Source organism: Sus scrofa, chromosome 9, assembly GCF_054392235.1.
Source record: "Sus scrofa isolate SSC_HxYL_T2T_F1_AM1 chromosome 9, Sscrofa_HxYL_maternal_Yorkshire_Landrace_v2.0, whole genome shotgun sequence".
Classification (NCBI taxonomy): domain Eukaryota; kingdom Metazoa; phylum Chordata; class Mammalia; order Artiodactyla; family Suidae; genus Sus; species Sus scrofa.
Genome location: NC_139391.1, coordinates 70,396,968 through 70,424,751, shown reverse-complemented (window position 1 = coordinate 70,424,751; position 27,784 = coordinate 70,396,968). Strand labels below are relative to the sequence as shown.

General features: G+C 55.7%; 1 protein-coding gene across 5 annotated transcripts in view; it reads right to left on the bottom strand.

Moving 5' to 3' along the window:
• The window catches only part of CNTN2 (contactin 2), a 38,890-nt gene extending 16,307 nt beyond the window's left edge, over positions 1–22,583 (bottom strand). For 2 of the 5 annotated variants that reach the window (XR_014815631.1, XM_084976789.1), the window contains exons 1-11: positions 22,270–22,583; positions 21,701–21,825; positions 12,363–12,517; positions 5,868–6,012; positions 5,603–5,778; positions 5,342–5,437; positions 4,753–4,962; positions 4,383–4,482; positions 2,987–3,162; positions 2,463–2,599; positions 1,851–1,980 (exon numbers count right to left, since the gene is read on the bottom strand). Coding sequence is in view for 3 of the 5 variants with exons in the window: in XM_084976789.1 (XP_084832915.1) it covers positions 1,851–1,980; positions 2,463–2,599; positions 2,987–3,162; positions 4,383–4,482; positions 4,753–4,962; positions 5,342–5,437; positions 5,603–5,778; positions 5,868–6,012; positions 12,363–12,432 (1,240 nt within the window). In the remaining 2 variants the exon portion in view is untranslated. Of the gene's footprint in view, positions 1–1,850; positions 1,981–2,462; positions 2,600–2,986; positions 3,163–4,382; positions 4,483–4,752; positions 4,963–5,341; positions 5,438–5,602; positions 5,779–5,867; positions 6,013–12,362; positions 12,518–21,047; positions 21,151–21,700; positions 21,826–22,269 lie in introns of all 5 variants that reach the window. The other 3 variants (XR_014815630.1, XM_021063272.2, XM_084976790.1) reach the window with 2 other exon arrangements.
• Positions 22,584–27,784: the final 5,201 nt, after the last annotated feature.

Sequence of the window (27,784 nt, the reverse complement as noted above, 5' to 3'; positions counted from 1 at the left end):
AGATGTGGCTCAGATCTGAGAGTTGCTGTAGCTGTGGTGCAGACCGGCAGCTACAGCTCTGCTTTGACCCTTCGCCTGCAGCATTTGGAAGTTTCTGCGCTAGGGGTCGAATCAGAGCTGCAGCTGCAGCCTGCACCACAGCTATGGCAACACCAGATCCAAGCTGCATCTGTGACCCATGCCACAGCTTGCAGCAATGCTGGATATTTAACCCACTGAGCAAGGCCAGGGATTGAACCCACACCCTTACAGAGACAATGTCAAGTTCTTAACCTACTGAGCCACAACAGGAACTCCCAGGAATGTCTCTTTAAAAACATAAATCAGACAATCAGAATGAAGTCCGAGGGCTCACCGAAAAGTCCCCTCCTCTCTAATCATGTCTTGCTCCGCCTTCTCTCTCACTCGTTGTGCTCCCGTCTCCTGGGCCAATGTTTTTGGCCGTAAGACAATGCCATGTTTATTTCTGCCCCAGGACTTTTTTTTTTTTTTTTTTTTTTTTTTTTTGGCCTTTTTGCCATTTCTTGGGCCGCTCCTGCAGCATATGGGAGATTCCCAGGCTAGGGGTCCAATCGGTGCTGTAACCACCAGCCTATGCCAGGGCCATAGCAACGCGGGATCCGAGCTGCGTCTGCAACCTACACCACAGCTCACGGCAATGCCAGATCATTAACCCACTGAGCAAGGCCAGGGATCGAACCCACAACCTCATGGTTCCTAGTTGGATTCGTTAACCACTGCACCACGACGGGAACTCCTGCCCCAGGACTTTTGCACTTACTGTATCTTTTGCTTGGAGATCCCCCAGATCTTCATATGACTGGCTCCTTCTTAACACTCAGCTCACATCCCAAATGTGTCATCTTTCCTGAGCATCTGACTGCCCCCCCACCCCCAGCACTTGGCTGAATTTTCTTTATATTGTGTTTTTTATGGCTGTCTGAAATTACCTCATTTAATCATTTGATTTTGTATTTCACTGACCTCCTCTCTCCACTGCATTGTAAGATACTTGAAGGCAGAGACTTAAGGGTTCATTTCTTAGGAGGTGGGGAAGAAACATGGGCTGAATGAATGAATGAGTCAGTTCAGCGTGACTACAACTTGATGAGGTAGGTATTGCTATGTCCAAGCTCCAGTCACACAGCCAAGGACACTGGAATCAAGTCGCTTTTACTGGGCACCTGTTAGGTGACAGGCATGTCCTTTATGCTTTAGCTCTGCCATCTCCTTCAGTCCTCACAGCAGCTGTATGAGGGCAGGACTATGACTGGCCCACATGTGATAAAACAAGAAACTGAGACACAAAAAGATTAGGTGGCTTGCTGAAGGTCACATAGCCAAAGGAGCTGCATTAAACCCAAATTGAATTGGTCTGGGCAGCAGACATCTACGCTGTCCATGCCAGGTATGGGACAAGCCAGAGACTTTGTCCTTTAGAAGCTTTCCATCTAATGTCCCATCTCCTGTCCTAAATCCCTGAGTTCTGCTCTTGGAAAACTGCCCGGTGGGTGCGTGTGTTCAGAAATGCTGCAACCCGGAGTTCCCGTCGTGGCTCAGGGCAAACAAATCTGACTGGTATCCATGAGGACACAGGTTCGATCCCTGGCCTCACTCAGTGGGTTAAGGATCTGGCGTTGCTGTGAGCTGTGGTGTAGGCTGGCAGCTACTGCTCTGACCAGACCCCACGCCTGGGAACCTCCATATGCTGTGGGGGTGGCCCTAAAAGACAAAGAAATAAAATATTTTTTTTTTTTAAAAAAAGAAATGCTGCAACTCAAAGCTCCTAACGCCCCCATCTGTGTGTTCCCAGGGACGTCCTCTGCCCATCCCGCCCCGGGACCCCTTACCTTGCACGGCCAGCTCAGCACTGGCATAGATGGTGCCGTGCTTGTTCTCTGCCACACACTGGTACATGCCTGAGTCCTCCAGGCTCAGCTTGGAGAAGCGCAGGTCCCCAGCCATCACTTCTACCCGGGCCTGTGAAGAAGAGCCCCACCCAGGGCGAGGCAGGGGGGGTCAGGACCACTGGAGGCCCAGGGTTGGGGCTGACGGGGTGGGTGCAGTAGAGGCTGGGCTGCTGCTCCCCCCAGAAGGGGGCTCACATGCCCAGTCCTAGCTCAGGGCCGCCTGGAATCCCAGGACTCAGAGATTCCCTGGGCCCCCCTGCACGTCAGCACACTGAAGCCAGGAGGTGAGTGACCCACTCAGGACCACATAGTGTTTTTGTGATTGAGCTGTGCCTGGACCCAGGTACCTGGACCTTCCAGTTGGGACTCTATGCAGCTGACCAGCCTGAGGCTATGTGACTCTGGGGTGGAGAGCAGCCCCTAGAACCACCCTAATTGGCCCAGAGGGGTTGCCAGGGGTGAGGGAGCAGGGAAGGGATCTAGAGGGTGAGGGAACCCAGTGAGCAGAGGCTGGTGTGTTGGGCATGTGGGAGGAAGCCCCAGGTCTCCTACCTGGGAGGCCAGAGGCTCCCCGTTCCGCAGCCAGCGCACTGTGGGCCGGGGCTTGCCTGCGGCTGCGCAACCCCAATGCAGGTTGGAACCGATGTCAGCCTCCATGTCTGAGATCACCTTGAGCCACTCCGGCTGAGCTGTGGGCAGCAAGGGAGAGAAAAGCCCGGGATGAGCTGGGAGGAGCCTCCAGCTAGTGAACTGAATCAGAATTGCCGGACTGCAGTTCTCACGCCAGACAGCAGGGGGAGCCATCGGCATTCTGGGACAGGGTGTGGGGAGAAGCAGGCTTTGTGCCTGTGCCAGTCCTCTTTTAGCGACTTAAATCATTCTAATGCTTTCCCTGTGCTTTCTGCAACCCTGGCTGAAGCTCTAAGCCCCAGCACTAGCCTCTTCTGTCCCGTACTCCGTGCCATCCGTGGGCCAGAAGGCTTAGGCAAGGGGCCGCCCAGTCTCCTTCCTGACTTTTGGGTCTGCTTCCTCAAGGACAGGGCAAGGCAGAGGGCGCGGGTGTCCCGGCTCTGTACCCTGCACGATGATGCGGCCCTGGACGGTGTCGCGGCCCTTGGAGTTCTCCGCCTCACACTCGTAGGTGCCCTCGTCCTCGAAGCCTACGCTGGGGATCTGCAGGGTGGGCTCGGCTGTGGCCCACTGCGGGGACAAGGAGCCATCCACTTTGCGCCACTTGATTCTGGGGACGGGGCTGGCAGGGGAGACAAAGTCAGAGGGGCGCAGGCTGAACTCCGCAGACTCCCCTGTGCCTGCCACTCCTTGCATCCAACCCAGGCCCTCCTGAGATGCCGGCTTTGTGGGGACAGGGAGTGGGACCTGGGAAGAGACAGAGACAAGGAGAGAGGGAGTGGCCTCTCGCCAGCAGGGAAAGGACTAGAGGGGGGTCCCCCACCCGGCTCTCCCCTGCAACAGCTGCAACTGCGACGCTGTGTGGTCTGTACCCTGAAGCCCTCCCGCCCCCACCCTGCACTGGTCACTGTGCCTCTTCTGGACCAGCCCTCCTCAGCAGTGGCCTGGGACCTGGGTCCCCTTCTCCTCTCCCCCTCAGAGCCTTGCTTCTACTTTTCAAGAGGTTTTAGTTACTACCAACCTGTGTACTAAAATGGACTGAGAGATCAGTGCGTCTTTAGAGGGTCATATATTACCCTTTGCGTGCTTTAAATATGGATTTTTCTGGAAGCCCCATAACTTTCCACAAAGCAGGGGGGATCCTGGGTAAACCCCGGAGATATGTGAAGGAGGAGGGGGAATCAAGGTACAAATCACTTTCTTTCATTCATTCTCCAAACATTTATTGAGCACCTGCTATTTGCTTAGCCCTGTTCCAGTGAAGCCTTTTTCTGAGAGAGGAAGATTTTTCTTGTCACTTTTCTATGTTAGAAAATAACTGTTAGCATCCATAGAATAGTTACCAAATGCCAGGTGCTATTCTAAGCACTGGACATATATGGGTTCATTTCATTCTCCTAATAATCCCATGAGGTCAGTACTATTATTACCATCACCATGTGCAAGTAAGGAAACTGGGGCACAGAGAGGTTAAGTGATTTACCCAAGGTCTCCCAGCCTGCAGTGACAGAGCTGGGTATTTGAACCAGGCAGGCCAGGTTGGGGTCCATGTACCATGCTCCCTGCCTCCAGCCTTGGGTGTTGCACAAGCTGTTGCCGGGAGGATCAAGTGACCCAACGTGTGTCAGGTCCCTGGCATACGTGACACCCCACCCAGAGAGTTGGTGCCCAGTGAATGGTGGCCGCCACATGCTCTGGAGTCCAGCGTTCAGCTAGACCTTTCGAGGGGCACCAAGCTGACTGAGAGCTGGCCCTGCCTGCCCTCTCCCTGAGGTGCCCCAGGCCCCAGGGGGCTCTGAGAGGCTGGGCCCTGGCCTGCCCCCTCCCTCCTCCGCCACTCACTTCCCGAAGGCAAAGCACTCCAAGGTGACTTGCTGCCCCACCAGCGCATAGGTCTCTGCGGGGAACTTGGCCTTGATGCTGGGGGCAAAGAGCCTGGTGTCTGAGGAGAGAGGGAGTTTGCATATCAAATGCAAATGATCCGGCTCCAGGGTCCCTGTGCCTCAGCCCACCTCGGAGCCCACCCTTTCTTGAGTCCCTCTCCACTTGGGGACCTGGGACTAGGCTCTAAGGCCGAGCACCAGGAGGATGTCGGGGGTCCAGGCTTTGACCTTGGGCCCTGTTCTTCACAGCTTCAAAGGGGCATCCCCCCTTTTCCCAACACCCCAACCCCTTCGGCTCCCTCTTCCTCGTCACACCAGCCCAGCCTGACCTTCCGCAGCCAGGTTGAGCTGAGCAAACTTGCTGAAGACGCTCTTAGTGGAGAAGTCCATGTGGCTGGTGGCCAGGCAGGAGTAGTTGCCCAGGTCTGAGGCGTTGGTCCGGGCGATGTACAGGTTCCCTGTGGTCTGGGACACGAAGTGACGCCCGTCCGTCGGGATGAAGTTAGGGAATTCGTTGAGGAGCCAGCGGTAGGACAAGCCTAGGAATGGGAGGTTTGAGAAAACCGGGCTGCTGGGCTGAGGCAGCAGCTCTGGCTGGGACCCCAGCGTGCTGCTGGGAATCTGGTTTTTTGTTCTGAGAGCCCCCAGGCTCTGAACCTGGGGCTGAGGGGAGACCTAGAGGGAAAATGCAACTTTCTTCCTGCCCTCAGGGTGTGTCGTCTGCTGGGAAACAGCCCCTGGGAAACAGGAACCTCCCAGCCTGAGGAGGTGGGTGGGGCACAGAATCATTTAGAGCCGGGGACCCAGGGATCCCCTTCCAAGGGTCACTCACCAGCTCTTAATCCATCCCTCTTCTGCTGAGTGGCCACAAGCCCCTCCTGCGCCCTCCGTCCAGCACGGCCCCGGGGCCTGACTCACCTGGGTAGTGGGCCGGCGGGTTACAAGGCAACATCACCCCCCAACCTTCGTGGGTTTTCACGGGGTCTCGCTCCTCCTTGGAGAATTCCTGCAGAACTGGGGGTGGAGACCGGGCCCTCAGGCATTGTCCTCCAAGCCTGCGCCCTCCCCTTCAGCTCAGCCTCCCTGGGGAAGGAGTCACCGCCCTCTCTGGACACTTTTGTCCAGCCCTCTGTTCCCCACCCCCAAAGTCTCCTGGGGTGGCGGGAGTGGGGGGCTCACAGCCGAAGCGGAGGACAGCCTCCCTGCTCACGACGGTGCCCACTGGGTTGGAGGCCAGGCACTGGTAGACGCCGGCGTCCTGGGCCTTCGTGGGGTTCATGATGACCAGGTTGCCCCCGACTAGCTGGTGGCGGGAGCCTGGCTCCAGCTTCATCTCGGTGCCATTCATCTTCCACCTGTGGCGGGGGAGGAGGGGGGCTGACAGGAGGAACAGCTGCCCGGCCGCACAGGGCCACCCGGCACCACTGGTGGGGGGGGGTCTCACCTATAGGTGGCCGGAGGGCTGGCCCGGGCCCGGCAAGCCAGGGTCACCTTCTCCTCTGTGGACTCCTCTGGGAATAGCAGACCGAGGGGCTGGTCTTCAAAGACAGGCCCAAAGGTGGCTTGGGAACCCCGGGCTGAGCTCCAAGCTGCAGATGGGGACAGCATCAGAGGTCTCAGGGCCTGGGGAGCAGCTGGAGCCCAGCCTCTGGGGCGGTGCTGTCCAAGAGAACTCTCTGTGCTGATCCATTTTCTGCACCATCTATTACAGTAGTCATGAGCTATTGCACCCTTAAAATACACCTAGTGCGGCTGAAGAACCAGATTTCTTTTTCTTTTTCTTTTTGGTCTTTTGTCTTTTTAGGGCTACACCCGCAGCATATGGAGGTTCCCAGGCTAGGGGTTGAATTAGAGCTTCAGCTGCCGGCCTACACCACAGCCACAGCAACGCCAGATCCAAGCCGCGTCTGCAACCCACACCACAGCTCACGGCAATGCTGGATCCTTAACCCACTGAGGGAGGCCAGGGCTCGAACCCACAACCTCATGGTTCCTAGTCAGATTCGTTTCTACTGCGCCACGACAGCAATTCCAAGAACTGGATTTTTTATTTGATGGGATTGTGTTGAAATTTGAATTTTAATAGGTTGGGCAGATCCCAGCTACTCAAGTTGGTTCTGTCAATCCCCCTGCGACACTCAGGTACTGAGTACCTGCTGTATACTTAATACTGAGCAGGAGACTGTGTAGCAAATTGAGTAGGACACAGTGCCTCTTCCTCAAAGGCTTGCAGTCCAGGGAGGGAGGCAGAAAACTGATAGCCCAGGGAGGTGAGAGCCATAATAGGAGTTCAGGTTCAAGTGCAGGGATCCCTTGGAATGAAAGCAGTCAGGGGACCCACAGAAGAGCTGATTTGCGGGGGGTGGGTGGCACGGAAGCCACTGGCTAAAAACGGGGCGAGAGGAGGTGTGGCACTGGAGCCTGGTGCCCTTGGGGCAGCCCGGCCCAAGAGAACTGCTGCAGCTCAGGGCCTCTGACTAGATATATTAGGACCCTTTTGAGCCTCAGAATCTTCATGTGTGAAATAGAAAGAAGACCAATCCCCCCACCAGGGTCCAGAGGGAGGGGTCAGCCTGGTCCAGGGTGTGTACTCAGCTGCAGTCTCCTGGACCCAAGTGAGGGCTGAGGTGGGAATCAGGGGAAGAAGAAAGGTTCATTGGTGGGTGGACAGCGTGCAGGTTGCTTTGGGGCATTTTTATAAAATTCCAGCGTGACAATTCAAGAACCAGAGGCCCAGAAAAGGGAACAACATGCCCGGAGTCACAGGGCAAGACTGTGACACGTGCAGGTCCTCTGGCTCCTGGATTTGCTGAGCAAATGGGTACCCCACCTGCAAGTGGCCTTTTCATGCCTGGCCCCCTCCCCGGGCCGGATGCCCTGCTCTTCACACACCTTGTCCGGCCTCACGGGGGCAGCATTTCACACCTGCCTTTCCACAGGGCTGGGGAGTGGGCTCTACTTGCTGCCTGGTGGGGCTGGGCCTACTTTGCCTTTGGGGTGTCAGGCAGGGGCCCTCCTTGGCCCCTACCCCTCACTACAGCTGATTTCAGGTCTTCTTTGGTGGGTCTTGGGCGGTGGGATGCCCATTAACCAATTAGTGCCTCTTCTCCGGGTACATCCAGCTGTCACCCCGAGTCCAGGGCTGGGGGTGGGCGCCATGCCACAGCTGAGGCCCGGCCCTGGACCCCTGGGAGTGAGGGCAGCTGTTAAGCAGCTCTCAGAATGAGCAAGGAGGCAGGGCTCCCTGAAATGGCATCCCCCTCCCCCCCCATCACTATCCCTCGCTGCCGCCCCAGGCCTCCAAGACGGCGGCCAGCAGCAGCAGCATCTCGGCTGGAGAGCCCAGCTTAATCCCAAGTTAATGATGGTGGTGGAGGGTAGGGCCCCTGCCCCAGCTGGGACTGCCGTGAGCGGAGGGAAAGGAGGGGGAGTGGGGGGTTGCTGGGAACAACCTCGCATAATAGCAGCTTCCAGGAACTCTGTCTGGATGGTGAGGGGGGTGCGAGGGGGGAGGCCGAGTGGGCCTGGGGCACCCTGATGCTTGAAGATGGGCTTTCTTCCTAAGAAAGCCGTCTCCCTGCACTCAGCCATAGACACACCCTCACCCCCCTATCCACGCATGCACAGCTTCCACACCTCTCACATACACGGACTTCCTTACACACGCAGACATCACACATCCAGACAGACATACCTCTTAAGCTACTCCAGTCGTCAGATAGACACATGATACACACATCTGTAACCCCATGCACGTAGGGGCTTACAAATGTCCATGTATACTTATTTATATCCATGCATTCATAATAAAACTAGATGCTCTTTATTGGAATTCCTGTCATCGCGCAGCAGAAACGAATCTGACTAGGAACCATGAGGTTGCAGGTTCGATCCCTGGCCTCGCTCAGTGGGTTAAGGATCCGGCGTTACTGCGAGCTGTGGTGTAGAACACAGACGTGGCTCGGATCCCACGTTGCTGTGGTTCTGGCGTAGGCCGGGAGCTGCAGCTCCCGATTAGATCCCTAGCCTGGGAACCTCCATATGCAGTGGGTGCGGCCCCAAAAAAGCAAAAAAAAAAAAAGCTCTTTATAGAGCTATTGTTCTTCATCAGATACAAGCCCCACACTTCTTTCTCATAACTTCCCTCTAAGACAGGTACCTCTGTTTTCTCATTTGGCTACTGTGAACACTGAGACCGAGAAAGGATAAATAACTTGCCCCAAATCCCACAGCAAAAAAAAAGCAGGTCTAGGTATTTGGACCCTGGCTAGCCCCACCCTGGAGCCAGCATCCTTAACCACAGGACTCAGGATACTTTTTTTTTTTTCTTTTTAGGGCCGCACCCTTGGCTTATGGAAGTTCCCAGGCTAGGGGCTGAATCAGAGCTGTAGCTGCCAGCCTACACCATAGCCACAGCAACATGGGATCCGAGCTGTGTCTGTGACCTACACTAAACTCACAGCAACACCGGAGTCTTAACCCATCAAGCGAGGCCAGGGATCGAACCTGCATCCTCATGGATGCCGGTCAGATTCGTTTCCACAGAGCCACGATGGGCACTCCAAGCACAGGGCTCAGGATCCTTGACCTCAGTTTCCCATCGGAACCTCAGAGAGGCTGTTCCACCTCGAGGTAGTGAATTAGAATTTCTAGGAGTGAAGCCCAGGAATCTAGATTTTAGAAGGGCCTCACGGGCATTCTGAAGGGCAGCTGGGTTGAGAGCCACTGCACGGTGGCACAAGGCCTTCTATACACACTTGTATAAACGCTTGACAGCCCCCCACGCAGCCTGCTCTCCATGCAGTCACTCAGTCACTCACATCTCACCCCCTCAGACATCCACAGACTCACCTTCACTCACCCCACACCTCCCTCAAGCTGCACACACATCCACCCACACGTGTGCTTTCACACACACACACACACACACACACACACACACACACACACAGGCAAAGCCACCCACTCTGTGCTGCCCCAGTTTGGCATGCTCTCTGGTTCTCTCCTGATTTCCAGTCCTGGCAATGCTGCCCCCACAGACACAGGTGTCAGTCTTTGCCAAGGAAGGAGATTAGGGAGATGGGAGCGTGGAGAGGAACCTGCATTTGGGGGGCCCTTTGCCTTGAGCTGGGGCACAGGCATCCCCAGGATAAGTGAGCAAAGACAGCCAAGAGCTGTCTAATGGGTGGGAATGGCAATGGGATATTCCACTCCCGCCCCTGCAGCTCTTGGAGGTGGGAGCCCAGGTCCCCTCTTCCTCAGCCTTCCTGCCCATCTGGGTCTAAGGATGCAGGTGATGGGGCCCCAGCACTGAGCTGTCCCCTGAGGGTGGGGGGTGTGGAGGAGCCCAGGCTGGCTCCTCTGCTCCCTCCCCGGGGGGAGTGTCTCCTGCTCTGTGCAGCCTGGGCTCCCTACCCCAGCACCTCCTGCAGACCTGGGGGCCCTGCCCAGCACAGTGAGTGAGGCCTGCGGGTGGGAGCCTGGGAGGCTCCACCCCACCCTCTGGGTCAGCCCTACTTCTCAGCAGTGCCACTGACTTGGGCGGCAGTTAGGATATAATAAGAACATCAGAAAGTATGCCAGCGAAGCCTCCCTGGTGAGACAGAGGACTGTGAATGTACAGGCTGCAGCCGAGCAGGGGCTGTGGGGTGGGGAGGTGGAGTGTGAGTGGCTAGAACTCCAGCAAGACGGGGAAGGATGGGTACCCTTTCTCCCATGGAGATCTTTTTCTCTTTTTTTTAAATACATTTTTGGAGTTCCCATCGTGGTGCAGTGGTTAAAGAATCCGACTAGGAACCATGAGGTTGCGGTTCGATCCCTGGCCTTGCTCAGTGGGTTAAGGATCTGGCATTGCTGTGAGCTGTGGTGTGGGTCGCAGATGTGGCTCGGGTCTGGCGTTGCTGTGGTTTTGGCGTAGGCCGGCGGCAACAGCTCCAATTCAACCCCTAGCCTGGGAACCTCCACATGCCACGGGAGCAGCCCTAGAAAAGGCAAAAAGACAAAAAAAAAAAAAAAAGAAAATACATTTTTGGGGGTTCCTCGGCATATGGAGCTCCCAGGCCAGGGATCAGATCCAAGCCGCAGTCTCGACCTAAGTCACAGCTGTAGCAACACCAGATCCTTAACACACTGTGCTGGGCCAGGGATCAAACCCACGTCCCGGGGCTCCCAATAAGCCTGTTGCGCCACAGCGGTTACTCCCATGGAGATCTTTAAGGAGGAAGGCAAAATCGATTGATCTGGGCTGGGGGTCGGGCAGAGAGGCCAAGCAGGGGTCCCAGCAGACCCCTCAGAACAGCGGCAGACTGCTGGAGACTTCCCGCCAGCTCCAGACAGGCTGGGGCTTCTGTACCGCACCTCCCCGCTTTCGCCTCCAGGATATTCTCCAGAGTCCAGCCAGCCAAGAGCCTCCTGGCCTGCACGCCTCTCTTTCTCCTTCTGCCAGCCTCCCTCCTCCCCGCCTCCCACCTTGGAGCACCTCTGGCGTGAGCACCTTTGCTTGGGTCCGTCTTGCTTTTTTCCCTACTCCCTGCTCTGCCTCATCTCTTCCCAGATCCTGCTCTACACTTGGTCCCTGTCAGGCTCCAGCATTGCCCTGAGGAGCCCTCCCAGAGTTTTGTGTTCCCCAACAGAACTTTCTGTGGTGATGGAAATATTCTATATAATCTGTGCTGCCCAACAAGGCTACGAGGCCTCAAAATGTGGCTAGTTCAACTAAGGAACGAATTTGAAATTTAAATTTAATCTTGCAAATACCATTTGATCCAGTAACCCCACTCCTGGGCATCTATCCAGAGAAAACCATGACTCGAAAAGACACATGTCCTCCAATGTTCATTGCAGCACTATTTGCAATAACCAAGACATGGAAACAACCTAAATATCCATTGACAGAGGAGCGGATCAAGAAGATGTGGTACATATACACCATAGAATATTACTCAGCCATTAAAAGGAAAGAAAGAATGGCATTTGCAGCAACATGGATGGACCTAGAAATGATCATGCTAAGTGAAGTCAGTCAGACAGTGAGACACGAACATCAACATCATGCATCACTTACATGTGGCATCTAAAAAAAGGACACAATTGAATTTCTTTGCAGAACAGATACTGACTCACAGACTTCGAAAAACTTACGGTTTCCAAATAAGACAGGTTGGGGGGCGGGGGGATGCACTGAGGGTTTGGGATGGAAACGCTATAAAATTTGGTTGTGATGATTGTTGTACAACTATAAATGGAATAAAATTCATTGAGTAATTAAAATAAATAGACAAATGTTTGTGGTAGAAATGCCACACGAATGAAAAAATTAAAATTAAAAAAAGGGGAAAAATTAATTTAATCTTGAAGCTTTAAGGTCTCTCAAGAGGCTGCAACTCTGGGCTGATATGGTAGAGACCTGGCTGTGCCATCGTCTTGCTGTGTGACCCAGGGCAGGCCACTCACACTCTCTGGATCCTGCTTCTTTTCATCTCCAATATGATAAAGACTCATTCTCTCTTCCTCCTGATCTCAAAGGGAAAGTAAGGAGTTCCCCACTGGCTTAGCAGGTTAAGGATCCCGTGTTGTCACTGCTGTGGCATGGGTTCGGTCCCTGGCCTGGGAAGTTCCATGTGCCTTTGGGCACAAGGCCAATAAATAAATAAATAAATAAGTAAATAAATAGGAAATACAAATCCCAAAAAAGAGAGTATGTATAACCTTATGAGTAATCCCAGAAATTCAAAATCAAAAACATTGAGATACTTTTTTTAAAAAAAAAAAAAAAAAAGGGAAAGTAAAACCCCCAAACAGGAAAATTTTACAAGGAAATGGCCTCAACCTGAAGTGCTACAGCAACGCAGAGTCAATTATTTCTGGAATCATCGCTAACCTAAGAGCAATGACACAACACCAGACTCCTCCCAGATGGGCTCGGGAACTGGGCTCTTACCCGGAGCGGAGACGAGGACCACAGCGACCAGCAGTAGCAAGTGTGATTTCCTCCTGCGGGCAGTCCCCATGGTGGGTGTTCCAGGCAGAGGGGAGAGCAGAGGAGCAGAGCCTCAGCCCAGCCCAGGCAGAGTCTGGCTGGAGGCTGCGAAGGACCTGGGGAGGCAGAAAGACGGGGGAGGACTGTGAGCTGAGGTGCGCCCCTCCCAGCTCCAGGCACATCTGGGTCAGCGGTGCTTTTACCTCCGGCTGGGGAGAGGCCGGAATCGCTCCTACCCTCCCCAGGGCCCCAGGGGAAGGGCTTGGCTATTACCAAGGAGCTCTTCCCAGGGCTGAGTGCCTCCTGCGGGCCCCCAGGGAGTCTGGCTCTATCCTGTACCCCCCATCCTACCTCCCCTGCAGCCAGCAGGGTGTTGCTCAGGAAGTAAAAGCAGTGACTAATTGGGAAGCGAGAAGCCACTGCCTGCTCACCCTGTAATAGCTCTTGGCATAGGGTCAGAAGAGAGCAGGGCCCGTGCCTGGATTTGGGGAACTAGTCCCATCTTTGAGCAATGGGGGCCCACTCTGCCCTGCCCGCCCCCCCAGCTGCCTGGATAGGGGGTGATCAGCCCCTCTGGGAACTGCATCAAGCCTCTGGGGACCAGCCTTGCTTTTCTATTGGGGAGGAGGAGTTTCACTGGGGGGGGGGGCAGACATATCCTCTCCCCTCGGGGCCCCAGGTAGGGCACTGATGAACTGCGCCTGATGGAGCCATAACCTTGGCGCCCTCAGCAACGCTCCCCAACCAGATGAGCTAATGGGCCCAGACAGGTCTGGGCTGAGACAGTTAACGCATCTCCCGGAGAAGCCTCCCTCTTGCAGAGAGGAGCGGAGACTTGGTTAAATCCCGGAGCTCTGGAGAACCTGTTTCCTGGGGGGCACGGAGAGCAAGTCAGAGCCCCCCTCCATCAGTCTGAGAGGAGGGGCTCTCATCCTGTGGGGAGAGGATGGGGTCAGCCTTCTACCTACTTCCCATCTCTTGGCAGACTTGCCCAGTTCTGGGAGGGGAAGGGGGAGTAAGGAATCCCAGGGGCCTGCTTTTTGGTTATTAGAGTGAATCTGGGTCACTGAGCTCCCTGTCAGAGCTGCCACAGAGAACCAGGTAACCCTGCTGCAGGTTCTGCTTCTCTGTCCTGCTGCCTGCTTTGCAGAAACCTAAGAGCAGAAAGAGGGGGTCTAAGGCTCAGGGAGAGAGCCCGGCTGGGGCTCTTCCACTAACTGGCTCCCAAACCCAGGCTATCTCTGTGACTCAGTGTTCTCATCTGCAGCATGGGTGTGTCTTCACACTGTGATGCTCCCACAGAGGGTGGCCGAGGGCCAGGGAGGAATATTGTCCCCTGGGTGGGGGTGGGGAGGTGGAGTGGGTGGACTGTGGATGACCTGAGAGTCTGCCCCTAGGGGGCCAGTGCAGGGTCCGAAGACCAGTGCTCAGGGCCTCCCTGCCTCACTGCAGGCTCTGGTCCCTGGGAGAAAAAGGCTCCCAACCCTTTCAAATCTCAGCGTTGATCACCTCCACCCTTTTCCTGCCTCCCAGCAGCCACAGCTGGCACCTGAAGGAGCTGGCAGTGGAAGGGATGGGGGGCCAGGTGGCCCCAGGGCCTGTCAGGGAGGGTGTGGGCTGAGAAGCTGGCGTTCCGGTGGGAGTTGGGGGGAAGTGGTATTTAAACAGATGGCACTCCCTCCCCCGCCCCAGCTCCAGGCTCACCCACCTCCCTGTTTCAGGAGGGGGGCCCAGGTGCCCCCTCTCCGCCACTACCTACCCCTCCCCGTCCTTGCAACTTTCAGTCCAGACTTAAACCTAGAAATTCTGCACTTCCGGCCCCTCCAACACTGCCCTGCCTCCCTCATCTCTGCACCTTTGCTCGCAGGACTCCATCCCCAGGGTAATGAGCTTCCTAAGCCAGGCACACTCATTCTCAAGGCCCCCTTCATGTCTCACCCCTGCCAGGAAGTCCTTGGATGCTGGCACGTGAACATGGAATTGCTCTGCTCATTTTTTTTTTTTTTTTGTCTGTCTCTTTAGGGCCGCACCATCGGCATATGGAGGTTCCCAGGCTAGGGGTCAAATCAGAGCTATAGCTGCCAACCTACGCCACAGCCACAGCAACGCCAGATCCGAGCCACGTCTGCTACCTGCACCACAGCTCACGGCAATGTCGGATCCTTAACCCACTGAGCGAGTCCAGGGATCGAACCTGCATCCTCATGGATGCCCGTTGGGTTCGTTAACTGCTGAGCCATGACGGGAACTCTGAATTGCTCTGCTCTTGACAGAGCCCTAGGGTCTTGGCTGGGCAGGGTGTCCATCAGAAGATGGTAGCCCCCCCATGGTGGGGGGGCAGGGGGAACTGCGTCACTTGCGTGTCACATTGAACTGCTTAGGGCAGTTATGATTACATGCCTCCAGGTCACACACTTAAACTCACGCTCACTCTCATACTCTCACAGTGGGCTGACCAGTCTTCAGTGCTCCCCAGGGAGCAGATGCATGCACGCACATGTGCGCGCACACACACACACACACACACAAATACACCCTCATGCTCTCCCACACGCAATCATTCTCACAGATGCACACTCTCATACACACGCCATCTCACAGGCACACTGACACTTATTCTCACATGCTTCCTCATACACTTTTACACACTCTCACACACTCCCTGTCCCACATAACTTCACCCCAACATACACACACATGCACGCTCACATACACACCAAGTCACTAGGGTCAGCCGGGTGCTTAGTTGTGGGAGAATCTAGAAGCAAGGCCCTGGATGGCCCACAAACACAGGGAGCCACCCTCATGACAGGGAGCCAGGGAGGCACTGAGAACCACCACAGGCTTTGGCGGCAGTGGCTTCATGCCCTAGCAGCGCCTGAAGCAGCAACTGATGGACCTCAGTTTTCTCATCTGCAAAGAGGAGACCACAGCACTTCCTTTGCAGAGCTGTTCGGAGTGTCCAGTGAGGTATGCGGACCTTGAAGAGTCATCTTGGGGCGGTTTACTTGCCTTGGGGTAGCAGTAGGGACCAGGGTGTGGGGAGAGGATGGGGCCCCACACCCGCTCCCTACTTCAGCCAGAGCGGCTCTGCTTGTATCTGCTTTATCTGCTGGACCTTCTCCCACTGAGGTTCCTTTCACACAAACGGTCCCGCAGCTCTGAGCAGTTTGAAAACGCCCCCTTGGTGCAGGTGTGCCCCATCCGGAGTCTGGCACAAAGAAGATGCTCAGTCACCATTTGCATCCTGCCCTGGTTGGCCTGCCAGTCCTGGGAGCTCAGCGAGGGGGTAGGTGCAGGATCAGGAGACAGGCACTTACCCGGAGTGTACCAGAACCAAGCAGGGAGACAGATGGGGACCTGTGGCCGGGGCTGGACACTCTGGGGTAAGGAGTCTGCTCTGCCCACCAGCTGTGCTGGAGAGAGTGGGGTGTGGTGTGTACCCATGTGTGTGATGTTTGTATGTATCTGTGTGTTCTGTGAATAGGTCCCTGTGTACATGCGTGGTTTGGTCTTGTACCTCTGCGCATATGCATGTGTCTGCATGTCTGCGTATGGGTATATCTGGTCTTTGTGTATATTGCCTGTGTGTGTGTATCTGTGTCCCTGGCCAGCACCAGCTGTGAGGACCCCGCTCTGCCTCATTTGCTGTGCTGTGACCCACCAGAAGCCCTGCACCCCGGATCATTCACCTCCACCCCACAGGAATCAGAAGGATCTGTTATATCTCTTACCAGAAGTAACTACCACACATCATGGATAATCCACCCCTCTGCTCATCCTAAACATCAATTTTTTTTTTTTTTGTCTTTTTGCCTTTTTGCTAGGGCCACTCCTGCAGCATATGGAGGTTCCAGGGCTAGGGGTCTCATTGGAGCTGTAGCTGCCAGCCTACACCAGAGCCATAGCAACACAGGATCCGAGCCCTGTCTGCGACCTACACCACAGCTCCCGGCAACGCTGGATCCTTACCCCACTGAGCGAGGCCAGGGATCGAACCCACAACCTCATGGTTCCTAGTTGGATTCATTAACCACTGCGCCACGACGGGAACTCCGTATACATCAATTTAATCCAAACTTTTATTAGTCGCCTCTAGGCCCAAGGACCCCTGTGCATCCCCTGGGGACTGAGACCTACAGCCTCAGAGGAGACATGAGTGGGGTGGGGCTGGGAACGGGGAGGACCTTGGGTTGTCCTCCTGGAGCATGAGAGACGGATCAGCTCCATCCGATGTACTTGAGCCCCACGGGGGCCAAGACCTTGTGTGAACACACACACGCGTACACGCACACACACGTGTGTGCGCACAAGACTGGGTAGAAGGGCAGTGCTTATTGTCTCCCTGAAATGAGGCAACTGGCATCCAGTCTTGCCCTGCATCCATTTCCACTTATCACCACGTCCCAGGCATTGTGCTAAGCCCTGCAGAGACAGTAACCACGGAGCTCCCTGCCCCGCTGAGTGCAGCCAGAGGAGGTATCACAAGAGGCACGGGACCGTCGTCTGCCCATCCGTCTGCCCTCAGACACATTCTAGACTGCCCGGGAGGGAGGAGGCCTTTTTGTCAGGAGCAGGCCAGAGTGGAGCTCTGCCAGGTCCAGAGCTGGCCCTGTGAACCCTAAGCCTTCCAGGCCTGGCCCTGGCCAGCTGCCCTGGTACAGGGGTGCAGGCAGAGGCTGGCACAGGCGGGCACAGGCTGTCACCATTCGGGGCCCATCCTGGGAGAACTCGGGTTCATAGGCCACGTGGGGTTCAGGGGCACCTGGGGGAACTGGCTGAATTGCCAGGCCTGGGGGACAGCTGGGGCATGGAAGGCTGTGAGCCATAGGGCTGAGGACCCCCGCACGGAGCCAGTCAGAGCATGAAAGACACACTTTGCCTGAGGGCTTCTGCTTGGGCTTCTCAGCTCCTAGCCCTGCAGCTCTCCATCCTTCCCCAGGACAACGGAAATTTGAGCATCAAGGGATGTGGCAGCTTTCAGATGGGGAGAGGTAGAAAAAGGAGTTTGGAGCATAGTCGAAATTGGAGACTGAGTGATTTACAAGCTGCCAGCTTTCACAGGGGCCCCTCAGGTCCTCAGCATCATTCGCCCAGCAGTACAGTGCACTGGTTAAAGGGCTGGGCTCTTGTGTTAACTGGCTTGGCACTTACGAGCTCGGGTAACCTTTGCAACACTAACCCGTATAACCCTAATTATTATGTTCATGACTTAACGTCCCTGAGCCTCAGTCTCCCAACTGCAAAATGGGCATGAGAAAGGGTAGTGCCCACCTCCGGACACTCTTGTGAGAGTGGCATCATTCCTGGCCCAGAGCAAGTGCTTGGGAAAGATCAGAGCTCCCCACTGGGAATCCTCATGGGCCTCCAGCACAGGCCCCAGCACACAGACACACAGACACAGACACAGACACAGACACACACACACACACACACACACGTGTGTGTGTGTCCCCAGACATTGTGCCTGGCTGTGAGTCGGGTTCACTTCCCCGCAGTCACACACACGTGTTCAGAACACCCACAGACTCTCGCAGCTCCCTGGGCAGGCGCCTTCCTCCTCACCCCCCCTCAAGGTGTGGTGGGATTGGGCACGCGCTGGCAGGCACGCCACTCCAGACCGGGCACAGGAACACACAAAGTCACACCTGGACTCCGTGCATTCAGGAGAGCATCTGGCTTGGACACACATATGGACCCATCCACGCAGGTCCTCCTCCTTAGCCACCCCTGCCTCCTGCCTGCAGGGTCTAAGATGGGAGGGGGACTCTGTCTGCGAGGATCTGCCACCTGGGACAGGATCACTGGATCTGCGGTGGCCTGGTGTGGCCGCGTGCCAGGTGGGGCAGGACCTGGCAGGAAGGGGACTGTAGTTGGGGGTCCCCTTCAAGGGGGGAGGCTGGCGTCCTGAGCTGGAGGAGGTCCTTCAGGCATGTCTGAGTGGGATAGGGACCTTCGTGCCCAGTGGGGGAGAGGGACTGGTTGGTGACAGGGCAGCCTTGCAGCTGGGTCTCTCCCCAGCCCCCTCTGCGGGCTGCCTCGCTTCCCGCCCCTCAGTTTTCTCTGCGGGCTCTTTGTATTTGCAGCTGGTTCCCTGAGGCCCCAGCCCTGGCACTGCCGTGCCCTCTGGGGAGAGCTGGGACTCCCAGGCTCGAGGATTTGCCTAAGCGTTTGGCATCAGGCCTCCTGACCTGCAGTCTGGAGTCTTTGGGCCTCTTGTCCTCACCTTCTCCACTTGGAGAGACCCCTCCAAGTGGAGAGTGGACAGAAGGGGAGAGCCGACCGGGGGGTGGGGGCGAGTAACGTCCAGACTCTAGGTTTTCCTACCTGCCTGCCTGCTCTGTGTGGGACATGGGGTCAGAATGAGTGACAGCTTTGGGCCCCTGTGGGGGACATCAGGAGTAGGAGCCATTGTTTCAACTCAGGAATTGTTTTAAATCAGGAAGAAATGACTGAGACAATTTTGCCTGTCCCCTCATCTCTGCTGAGACGTGACTCCCCCCACCTCCTGGACAGGCTGGTCAAGGCGGGTTTGAACCTGCCTCTCCCTTCCACTCCGGGGCCCAAATTAACTGCACCTCTTGGGCTGTGCTGCAGGTAGACCACCCTTTAGCCAGAGCCAGGGTAGGGGAGTCTTTTGATCTATGAGGTTGGTGGACCTTGAAAGGATGTGGGCTGGGGCTGGAAGTGAGGTACCAGCAGGTTTCATTGGGATGGTGTCTGAGTGTGGGGTGGCGCTCATCAGATAAGGATGCTAAGTGTCCTAGAAGGGACCGTGTTCATTTTGGGGTGAGAGGGTCACAAACTTTTGCTTTTGTTTGCATCCTCTTTGGGTAAAAAGGGAAATATGGGCTCATTTTATAGCAAAAGACTTCATTAAACCTATGGAAGGACTTTACTCCAAGACGGCACCATCAGGGCACCGAACCCATGGAACCCACAGAAACTCCCATGAATATTCCCAGTGAGCCAACCCCCAAGGTGTTGGCACCTAGATTAGGGTGTTCTGGAAGGGTGAGAGGTGACCAGCATGCAGGACAGAGAGAAAAGGATGTCCGCTGTCTTAGGGATTCCCGAGTCACCTCCCCCTGTACCATTCCTACGAGGATAACGTGAGGCTGGAAGAAGCATCCAGGATCATCCAGCCCAACCCCTACCTCCAGGCAGGACTGTCTCTACGCTTGGACGAGACCCTCGTTCTCCACACCCTCAGAGAGACACTGGAAAGGAGACTGCCCCACTTCCTCATGGCTGGCCTTCCTGCTCAGGAAGTGCCTCCTGCAATCTAACTTCAATCCCTCCTGCTTCACTGGCACATCCTTTGCTCCAGATCTTCCTTCCCTGTGTATCAGCCATCTCTTGCTCAACCCTCAATCCTGTCATTCTGACCTCAGGCTTAAAGGTGGGTTGTTTTTTTTTTTTTTTTTTTTTTGCTTTTTTAGGGGCGCACTCGTGCCATATGGAGGTTCACAGGCTAAGGGGTGAATCGGAGCTGTAGCCACTGGCCTACGCCACAGCCACAGCCACAGCCACTCCAGATCTGAGCCACACCTGCGACCTACACCACAGCTCGCAGCAACACCGGATCCTTAACCCACTGGGCAAGGCCAGGGATCGAACCTGCATCCTCATGGATGCTAGTCAGATTTGTTCCTGCTGCGCCACGACGGGAACTCCTCAAAGGCGTCTTTGAGATAATCTCACAAACATTTGCCTGAGAGCTCACGTCGGGGGTGGGGGCACAAGGTTCTTCAAACTGCCCTCAATACACTGCTCCCCTGATGGCCTTGGAGTCAGGCTTCAGGGGCATCTCCTTCCTTGTATTGGCTCCTGAGGAGTAAGTCCGGTCAGCCAGAGACAATCTATGCAACCATGCCATTGAGCACACATCCTCAGAGGTCCATCCCACATGTGTCTCTGTCTGAACAACTGCTGGCAGAGAAGGTGCTGGGATGGGGTTGCATAAGGAGCGAACCTGGCAGGGGGAATGGTGTGGGGTAGGTGGTGGAGAGCATTTGATCAGGAAGGGAGACTGAGAGGAGAGCCCGGCCGGGTGGGGGTGTAGAAGACGGCAGGGAATACGAGACACGGCAGGGCACCCCGCTTCCAGGGCGGTGTGCCTCTGCTCTCTTCACCGCTCGTGGTGAGCCCTAGAGGGACAGCTGGACCTTGGGTGACTTGGATGCCATGGGCTGAGGTTGGAGGCCACCGCCCCATCTGTCTCACCTCCCGCTTCCCTCTTGCTGGCTGGGGACTCCTGAGAGATTTCATGGGAAACTAGAAAGCACTTTGACCTTGTAGCAAAAGCTTTGCTTGAGTGGTCCTGCAGCCTGGCTGGAAAGGGTTAACTGGGGGAGCCCCCTGGGGAGGGGCTTGGATGCTGCTGTCTCTAAAGGCAGAACTCCCTCCTCCCGAGGCCAGGGTCAGGGCACCATCTCTCAGGCTCCCCCGTGCCCCAAGCCTCTCCCACAGGTGGCCCACCCTTCACTGCCCGTGCTCTCTGGAGGCTGGTGGCTCATCTGGTCCCTCTGAGCGCAACTGGGAGGCAGAGACTCAGAGGCTACACTGACTGAGGGGCTCTCTGGCCAGAAGGTTGGGAGAGGAGCCTGAGATCGCTGGCCAAGATGAGATCAGATCACCACCCACCTCCTGGGTTATTGGGGCACTTCCTCCTCTTGCCTCCCTCTGAGCAGAAGAAAAAGGATGCCAGCTGGGCTGGGAAGGGAGTTTGGGGCCTTGGGGAGTGAGGCTGAAAGGAAAGGGTGGTAAGAGTCTGGCCAGTTGCAGGCTGGACTTGGAGGGCGGGAAAGTTAAGGGCAGGAAAACCCACCCTTCTGCAGCCCAGCCTGTCCTGATCTGTCTAGATTCCCCAACCTCCAAACAACTTTGACAGCTAGAGCCAGGCTCGGCCCCCGTTGGGCTGTGGCAAAGGGTCGCTGGCTTTGTCCCCGTGTAGGGCCAGGACTCTCCTTCCACCTGCACTGTGGAAGCTCATCCCCTCCCTTGCTTCCCAGACCCTGGAACCCCTCCCGGAGAAGAAGATGATGGGATTCAGCTCTGGACACTGCCTGGGGCTGCTTCCCCCACCTCTGGCTGTTATGTAAGCCCGGTGGTGCTGGACAGAAGGATGGCCCTCTCTTTCTAGACCCCCTAAACCGCACCCCTCCTCCTTCTGTTCCAGCCCCTTTGCCCACTGGAAAGCCAAACTTCTGCAAATCCTCCCCTCCCACCAGTGAGGATGAGGGGGAGGGATGGGAGGAGAAGATAAGGTTGGGGAGGGGGGAAGGGATGGGACTTGCCTCGGTTTCTCTGCCCTAAATCTCTGTTCTTGGGCACGCCTTTGCCCAAACTGGTGCTCCAGTCTCCCCTCTTCTCCCACAGTGCCGACTGTCCAACAGAAGCAAGACTTTGCAAAGAGGTCACCCTGCAGAGGCAGACCCAGAGCAGCCTCAAATCTGGGCAGTCAGGCTCATTTCCACCCAGGGACATCTAGGGGCAGGTCAGGGTCTGGGTTCCGGTCTCATGGATTGTCCAGGGCCGCCCCCAGAGCTGCTGCCCTCCCTGGAGGCAGTTGTTGCTACCAGCCTGTGGCCGGCTTGATTTCCTGGACACGCCGCTGGGGTCCAGCTTCCCGACCAGGCTCAGCTTGCCAGGGCCCTGCAGGATGCCACCCACGTAGGCAGGGCGGAGGGATCCCTGGTCCTGATGGCCCCCCAGTGCGGCCGGGGTGAGAAGCCTGACTGGCCCCTGCCAGCAGGCTGGGTTCCTGCCCTGCCCCGGCCCCCTCCCAAGTTGCAAGGGAACTGAGCTCGGAGCAGCGCCCCGGCAAGCCCCTGGGCTGGAGGAGACAAAAGCCGTTGGCACCTACCTGGGGTGAAGGAAGGGTGTTGGCTGGGGCAAGTGGATGCTGCTCGAGGGCGGAGCCGGAGCCAGCCCGGCCGCCAGCCCCCTGGGCCGCTCTCCTCTCCTTCTTGCTGGCCTCAGCCGCTCGCTGCTGTCCTGGTGCAGCGGCCCGGTGGCGGCTGAGGGCGTGTGTGTATGTGTGTGTGTGTGTGCGCGTATGCGTGTGTGTGTGTGTGTGTGTGCACGCGCGCGCGCGGGCGCTCGTGCTCGTGCGCGGCGGAGCCACTGCAGCATCTCTGCATCAAGATGTGCTCCTCCCTCTTCCAGGCTCCGCTCACTGGCTGGCTCCGGTCCTCCGCCAAGGCTCAGGGGCCCTGGAGACGGTTTCCTTCTGCCCCCCCCCCCCCCCCGCCCCGCTTCCCGTCCCCACCCTCCCGGCTTTACCTCATTTGCTGTCATTTAAGGACCAGGGAGCAGCCCGGGCGCCCGCGTCTTCCATAATGCATGGGCAGCTCCGCTCCGGGCACTGTCTGGCCCGCCTGCCCCCACCTTGCCTGCCCAGTCCAGAACTGAAGGGCTGGAGAGGGGTGCGGTGAGGAGGCAAGAGAAAGTGGCTCTTGTGCCTCAAAACCTGGAGACCCATGAAGGCAAACTCCTTGCATCCTCCAGAAATCCCCTAGTAGAGAAAGAGCTGCAAATCAGAAATCCCCAGCTTTCGGTGCAGGGCAAATGGGGAGGAGGGCTACCCCTCCCCCACATCCCTCCCCCTCCCCCACCCCACATGGTCATCGTTATTGTTTCCCTTGCTTATCAAAGTAACTGGCAGGGGTTCTTGGTCAAATACCCAAACATTAGAGGGAATGAAAAGGTAGTGACGGTATCTCACCAATTTAAGGTCTCCAGGTTTATTATTTTCATGTATATAATTGCATGAGTTATTAGTATTATTTTCTGCAAATGGATCACACAATACTTCATGATTTGCAAAATATTTGTAAACTAGGTAATAGATCTTGGACCCCGTTTTCACATCAGCGCATGTGGCTCTGCGCCCATTTTCAATCAGCCAGCGGAGTGATGTCATGAAAAGCTCACTAGATGGGGGGGCGTGTGTGTGTGTGTGTGTGTGTGTGTGTGTGTGTGTGTGTGTGTGTGTCTGAAAGGTAGACTGCTACTGATTGGCTGTGTGTTCTAGGCTAAGTGCCCTCTCCTCTCTGAGCCTCACTGGTAGCCCGAAGGGGTTAAAGATGGCCAAGGTCCCGGCCAGCTCAGAGATTCTAGGTGCTAACCCAGGTGATGACACATCTCTCCTGCTCTGCTCCTGTCATGTGGCAGGTGTGCCTAGGAAGGCGGGGGCCTGGAGGAGGAGAGACCAGCCATCTGGGGTGGCAGTGGGCCTTGTCAAGCTGTCACTGTTTTCTCACCCCCCTCTGGTCTGCCTGCTGTCCGGCTCGTACAGGCAAGTCTGATGAGTGGTCCAGATGCGAAAACACCTGGCAGTGGCAGGCCAGCCTCAGAGTTTTCAGTGGGCATTCCTGTCAAGCCTGGAGCATGGCTTCATGTCTTCCTAAGTGGAGGAGGGGGTACGGGGGCTTTGGACTAGACCTGGGCCCACAGAGAAGGCCTGGGAAAGGAGAAAGAGATATGGTATAGGGAGGTTTTTCTACCCAGCCTCTAAGACCTAATGCCTGCCCAGCTCCCATATGCTCTTCCCTCCTGTCCTTCTTTTTTCCTTTTTGTTTTTTAGGGCTGCAGCTGCCAGCCTACACCACAGCTCATGACAATGTCAGATCCTTAACCCACTGAGTGAAGCCAGGGATCGAACTCCCATACTCATAGATACTAGTCTGGTTCTTTACCGCTGAGCCACAGTGGGAACTCCCCCTCCTGTCCTTCTGTTGCCCCTGCATAGAGCTTTCCCACCTCGGGAGACAGTCTTCATTGCTCCTGATGGAGACTGTGTGAGCGACGTTTCTTAGATAACTTGGCCCGCTGCTGTGCAAAGTGCTTCCAGGGTGTCCTTCCCTCCCCTGCCTCTGCCCACATTGTCCTTATCTGTCTGTCTTCTGCACATTGGCCCTGAGCTCCTGAGGCGAGCCTTGCCCTCTGATGCCACCTGAGTCAGCCCAGGCTTGAGGAGAGGGCTCCAGGTTTTCTCCAAGCAGAAACGGCTGCCAAAAGGGGGTGGATGGCTCATTTGCTGCCCTGGGGCTGGGGGCCAACGATTGGCCAACTCAGGGGCCAAGGGTCTGGAAATGCTTGCAAGCAGGATTACTTTAGATTGAGACTGCTGTCTTTGTGACCTGTTTTAAGACAGCTGCTGCCCTCGTGGTGGGGGCTGGGTCCTTGGGGCAGCTCATGGTTCCTGCCCCAAGAGACTGGGGTTTCTAAGATTCTCTCAGAACTCTCTGAGATCTGCCTGCCCTGCCCAAGTGGACCCGGCTGCCACAATAAGTGAACCCAAGAGTGCTAAGCCTAGGACTGGATTTCCCAAAGTTTTGGCGCAGCCGATCCTGGATTTGGGGGATTATTGGGGCTCCTCACTGTTGGCCTCCGAGGTGCTTTTGTTTCTGACAAGAAAGTGAGTTGAGCGTTTGGGGGTCCAGGTTGAGTTCTGCTTGTGGGTTCTTTAGTTTGATAATGACAGAAGGGTTTATGATATTATTATTAACTACTGTATACATTATTAATAATAACTTGAGTGTCTCCAACGTGCCAAGAATTGTACTGAGTGCTTTACTTGAGTTTTTTCACCCAAGAGATATGTGTTGTTATTACTCTTCTTACTTTGGAGAGGATGCTCAGAGAGACCAAGTCATCTGCTGAAAGTAAACAAGTGGAGAAGCCGAGACCGCCGCTGTGGCTCCAGTATCCATGGACTCCAACCTCCCACCACCTGCCTGCCCTTCTGGGAAGGGCCAAACAGGGGACAGGAAGGTTTATTCTTTTTTGGTGGCTGCTGGATCCCAGAATCCTCAGTTGACGGTAAAGGGAGCCTCTCCTCACTGTGGTTCATCAGTACATCCCCGTATTGTCCAGAGCGAGACACCTCATCTCCAAGTGGAGTTTCCACAGACTCCGAGGCAGGGCTGAGGAGGGCCAGCAGAAAACGATGAGGCGGCTGATCAAATGTGTCACTGATTTGCCTGTAAACAGATGAAGACCCCATAGAGGGACCTCCCGGAAGATATCTTGAAGGCCATGTAACGCAACCCTCCCCAGACCATCTGCTTCTTCCTCCGGAGGTGGCACATTGGCTCTCCAGTGGTTCAGGAGGGGCCTTGGGCCAGCCCTGGGGGGACCGATGTGGAGAAGCTGAGACCCTGCTAAGGCCCCAGGGCCCTGACAGTGTTGCACAGTCCCAAACCTCAAACAACCTTTCCTGGCCCCTCCCACCAGCAGCCTCTTTATGTCTGGTTTCAGGCTTCAGATGTTTTGGCATGCTCCCAGGACTGTGGATGTGTTTACATGTGTTTACGGAGCAGCACCTCTGCCCAGAACAATGGGGGATTCAAGAGCCACAGGGTGTGGCCTCTCTGTGCCTGTGACATTTCTGGAAGCAGCCTGAGAGTGGTACCAGGATTGTCCATCTGCAGCTCGTGGGAAGAGTGACAGGCAGGTGGTTCTGTCCCTCCTGGCTGGATGACAATGGCAGGTCACTGAAGGATGCTTAATTGCTCTGAGAATCCACTTCCTCATCAATAAAATGGGAATAATCCCATTCTTACTTAGAATAGTTGTGAGGATGTGTGAATTAAACATAATTTTTTTAAGTACCTTTTTTTTGGAGTTCCCATAGTGGCTCAGCGGTTAACACACTTGACTAGCATCCATGAGGACACAGGTTCAATCCCTGGCCTTGCTCCATGGATTAAGGATCTGGCCTTGTCATGAGCTGAGGTGTAGGTCACAGACATGGCTCAGACCTGGTGTTGCTGTGGCTGTGGTGTAGACCGGCAGCTACAGCTCCGATTGGACCCCTAGCCTGGGAACCTCCATATGCCACGGGTGCGGGCTTAAAGAGAAAAAAAGACCAAAAAAAAAAAAAAAAGTACATTTTTTTTTTTTTTTTGTCTCTTTAGGGAGGTTCCCAGGCTAGGGGTCCAATCAGAGCTGTAGCTGCCAGTCTATGCCACAGCAATGCCAGATCTGAGCCTCATCTTCGACCTACACCACAGCTCACGACAATGCCAGATCCTTAACCCACGGAGCAAGGCCAGGGATCGAACCTGCGATGCAGATGGATGCTAGTCAGATTCGTTTCCACTGAGCCACAACGGGAACTCCTAAAAAGTACCTTTTGTACGAACAAGTGCCATACAAGATACTGGCTCTTATCACCTCCACTGCACAGTCTCTGAAGGTAGACATGGTCTCATTCATGCCTCTGTTTCCAGCCCACCCCATCCCCTCCCTACCCAGCTTCGCTGAGAGCCTGGTGCCTAGCAGAGACCCCGCAACTATTTGCTGGCTGGTGAATGAATGGTGGAGAATAACTGCTGTGACAGTTCAGATGGGGGGAGAAGGAGGCTGAGTGGTGGGTGAAGGTTTCAGTGGGTGGGGGTGGGGGGGCTGCACCTTGTCCAGGATGGACAGGGCAGGGTAGGGGGGATGTGCTCCTGGCGTGAGGGTGTTGGGGACCGGAAGGACCATGATTTTTATGCGTCCAGGGAGAGCCAAGATGAACCGGGTAGGGGGCTGCAAGGGAAATCTCACCACCCCACCCACATTTGCCTTCCTAATTCCGCTCGAGGGCCTGAAGGGGTCTGCGGCCCAGAGGGGCCTAATTATTCTCTTAGCCATTTCAATCCAGGGCTCGCGGAGCATCTTTTCAGGCTTATAATAGACAAAGCTAATGCCATTATTAATATTTAATAGTAATGATGCTAATGATGCCCTGCATTGATGTGGACTCTCCAAAGAGCTCAAAGAACCCTGAGATCTTTTTTTATGATCTCGATTTGGCCAGGGTGGGAGGTAGGAGATGGGAGGTAGGAGGGTGGGAGGACGGCGGTGGCAGCAAAAGGATTGAGTCATAGGGAAACGGAAGGCCAGAAAGTTGGCACCGAGGTCACAGGGGTGATGGAAGTGGAGCTGGGACCAGGACTGGGTGCTTGGCTACCCTGCCTGGAGCTCTGCCCTTGACCTCTCTGGGGCATCTGGGTCTGAGGAGGACATCCTCAGTGGGGGAATCTTTTAGTGAAGATGATGGGGCTGCAGAGTGGTGGCCTCTGAGGGTTCTTCTTCTTCTTCTTTTTTTTTTTGTCTTTTTGCCTTTTCTAGGGCCGCTTCCCGCAGCACATGGAAGTTCCCAGGTTAGGGGTCTAATCGGAGCTGTGGCCACCAGCCTCTGCCACAGCCACAGCAATTCCGGGATCTGAGCCACGTCTGTGACCTACACCACAGCTCATGGCAAGCCGGACCCTTAACCCACTGAGCAAGGCCAGGGATCGAACCCACAACCTCATGGGTCCTAGTCGGATTCATTAACCAATGCACCACGACGGGAGCTCCTGAGGGTTCTTTACAAAGCCAGCGCA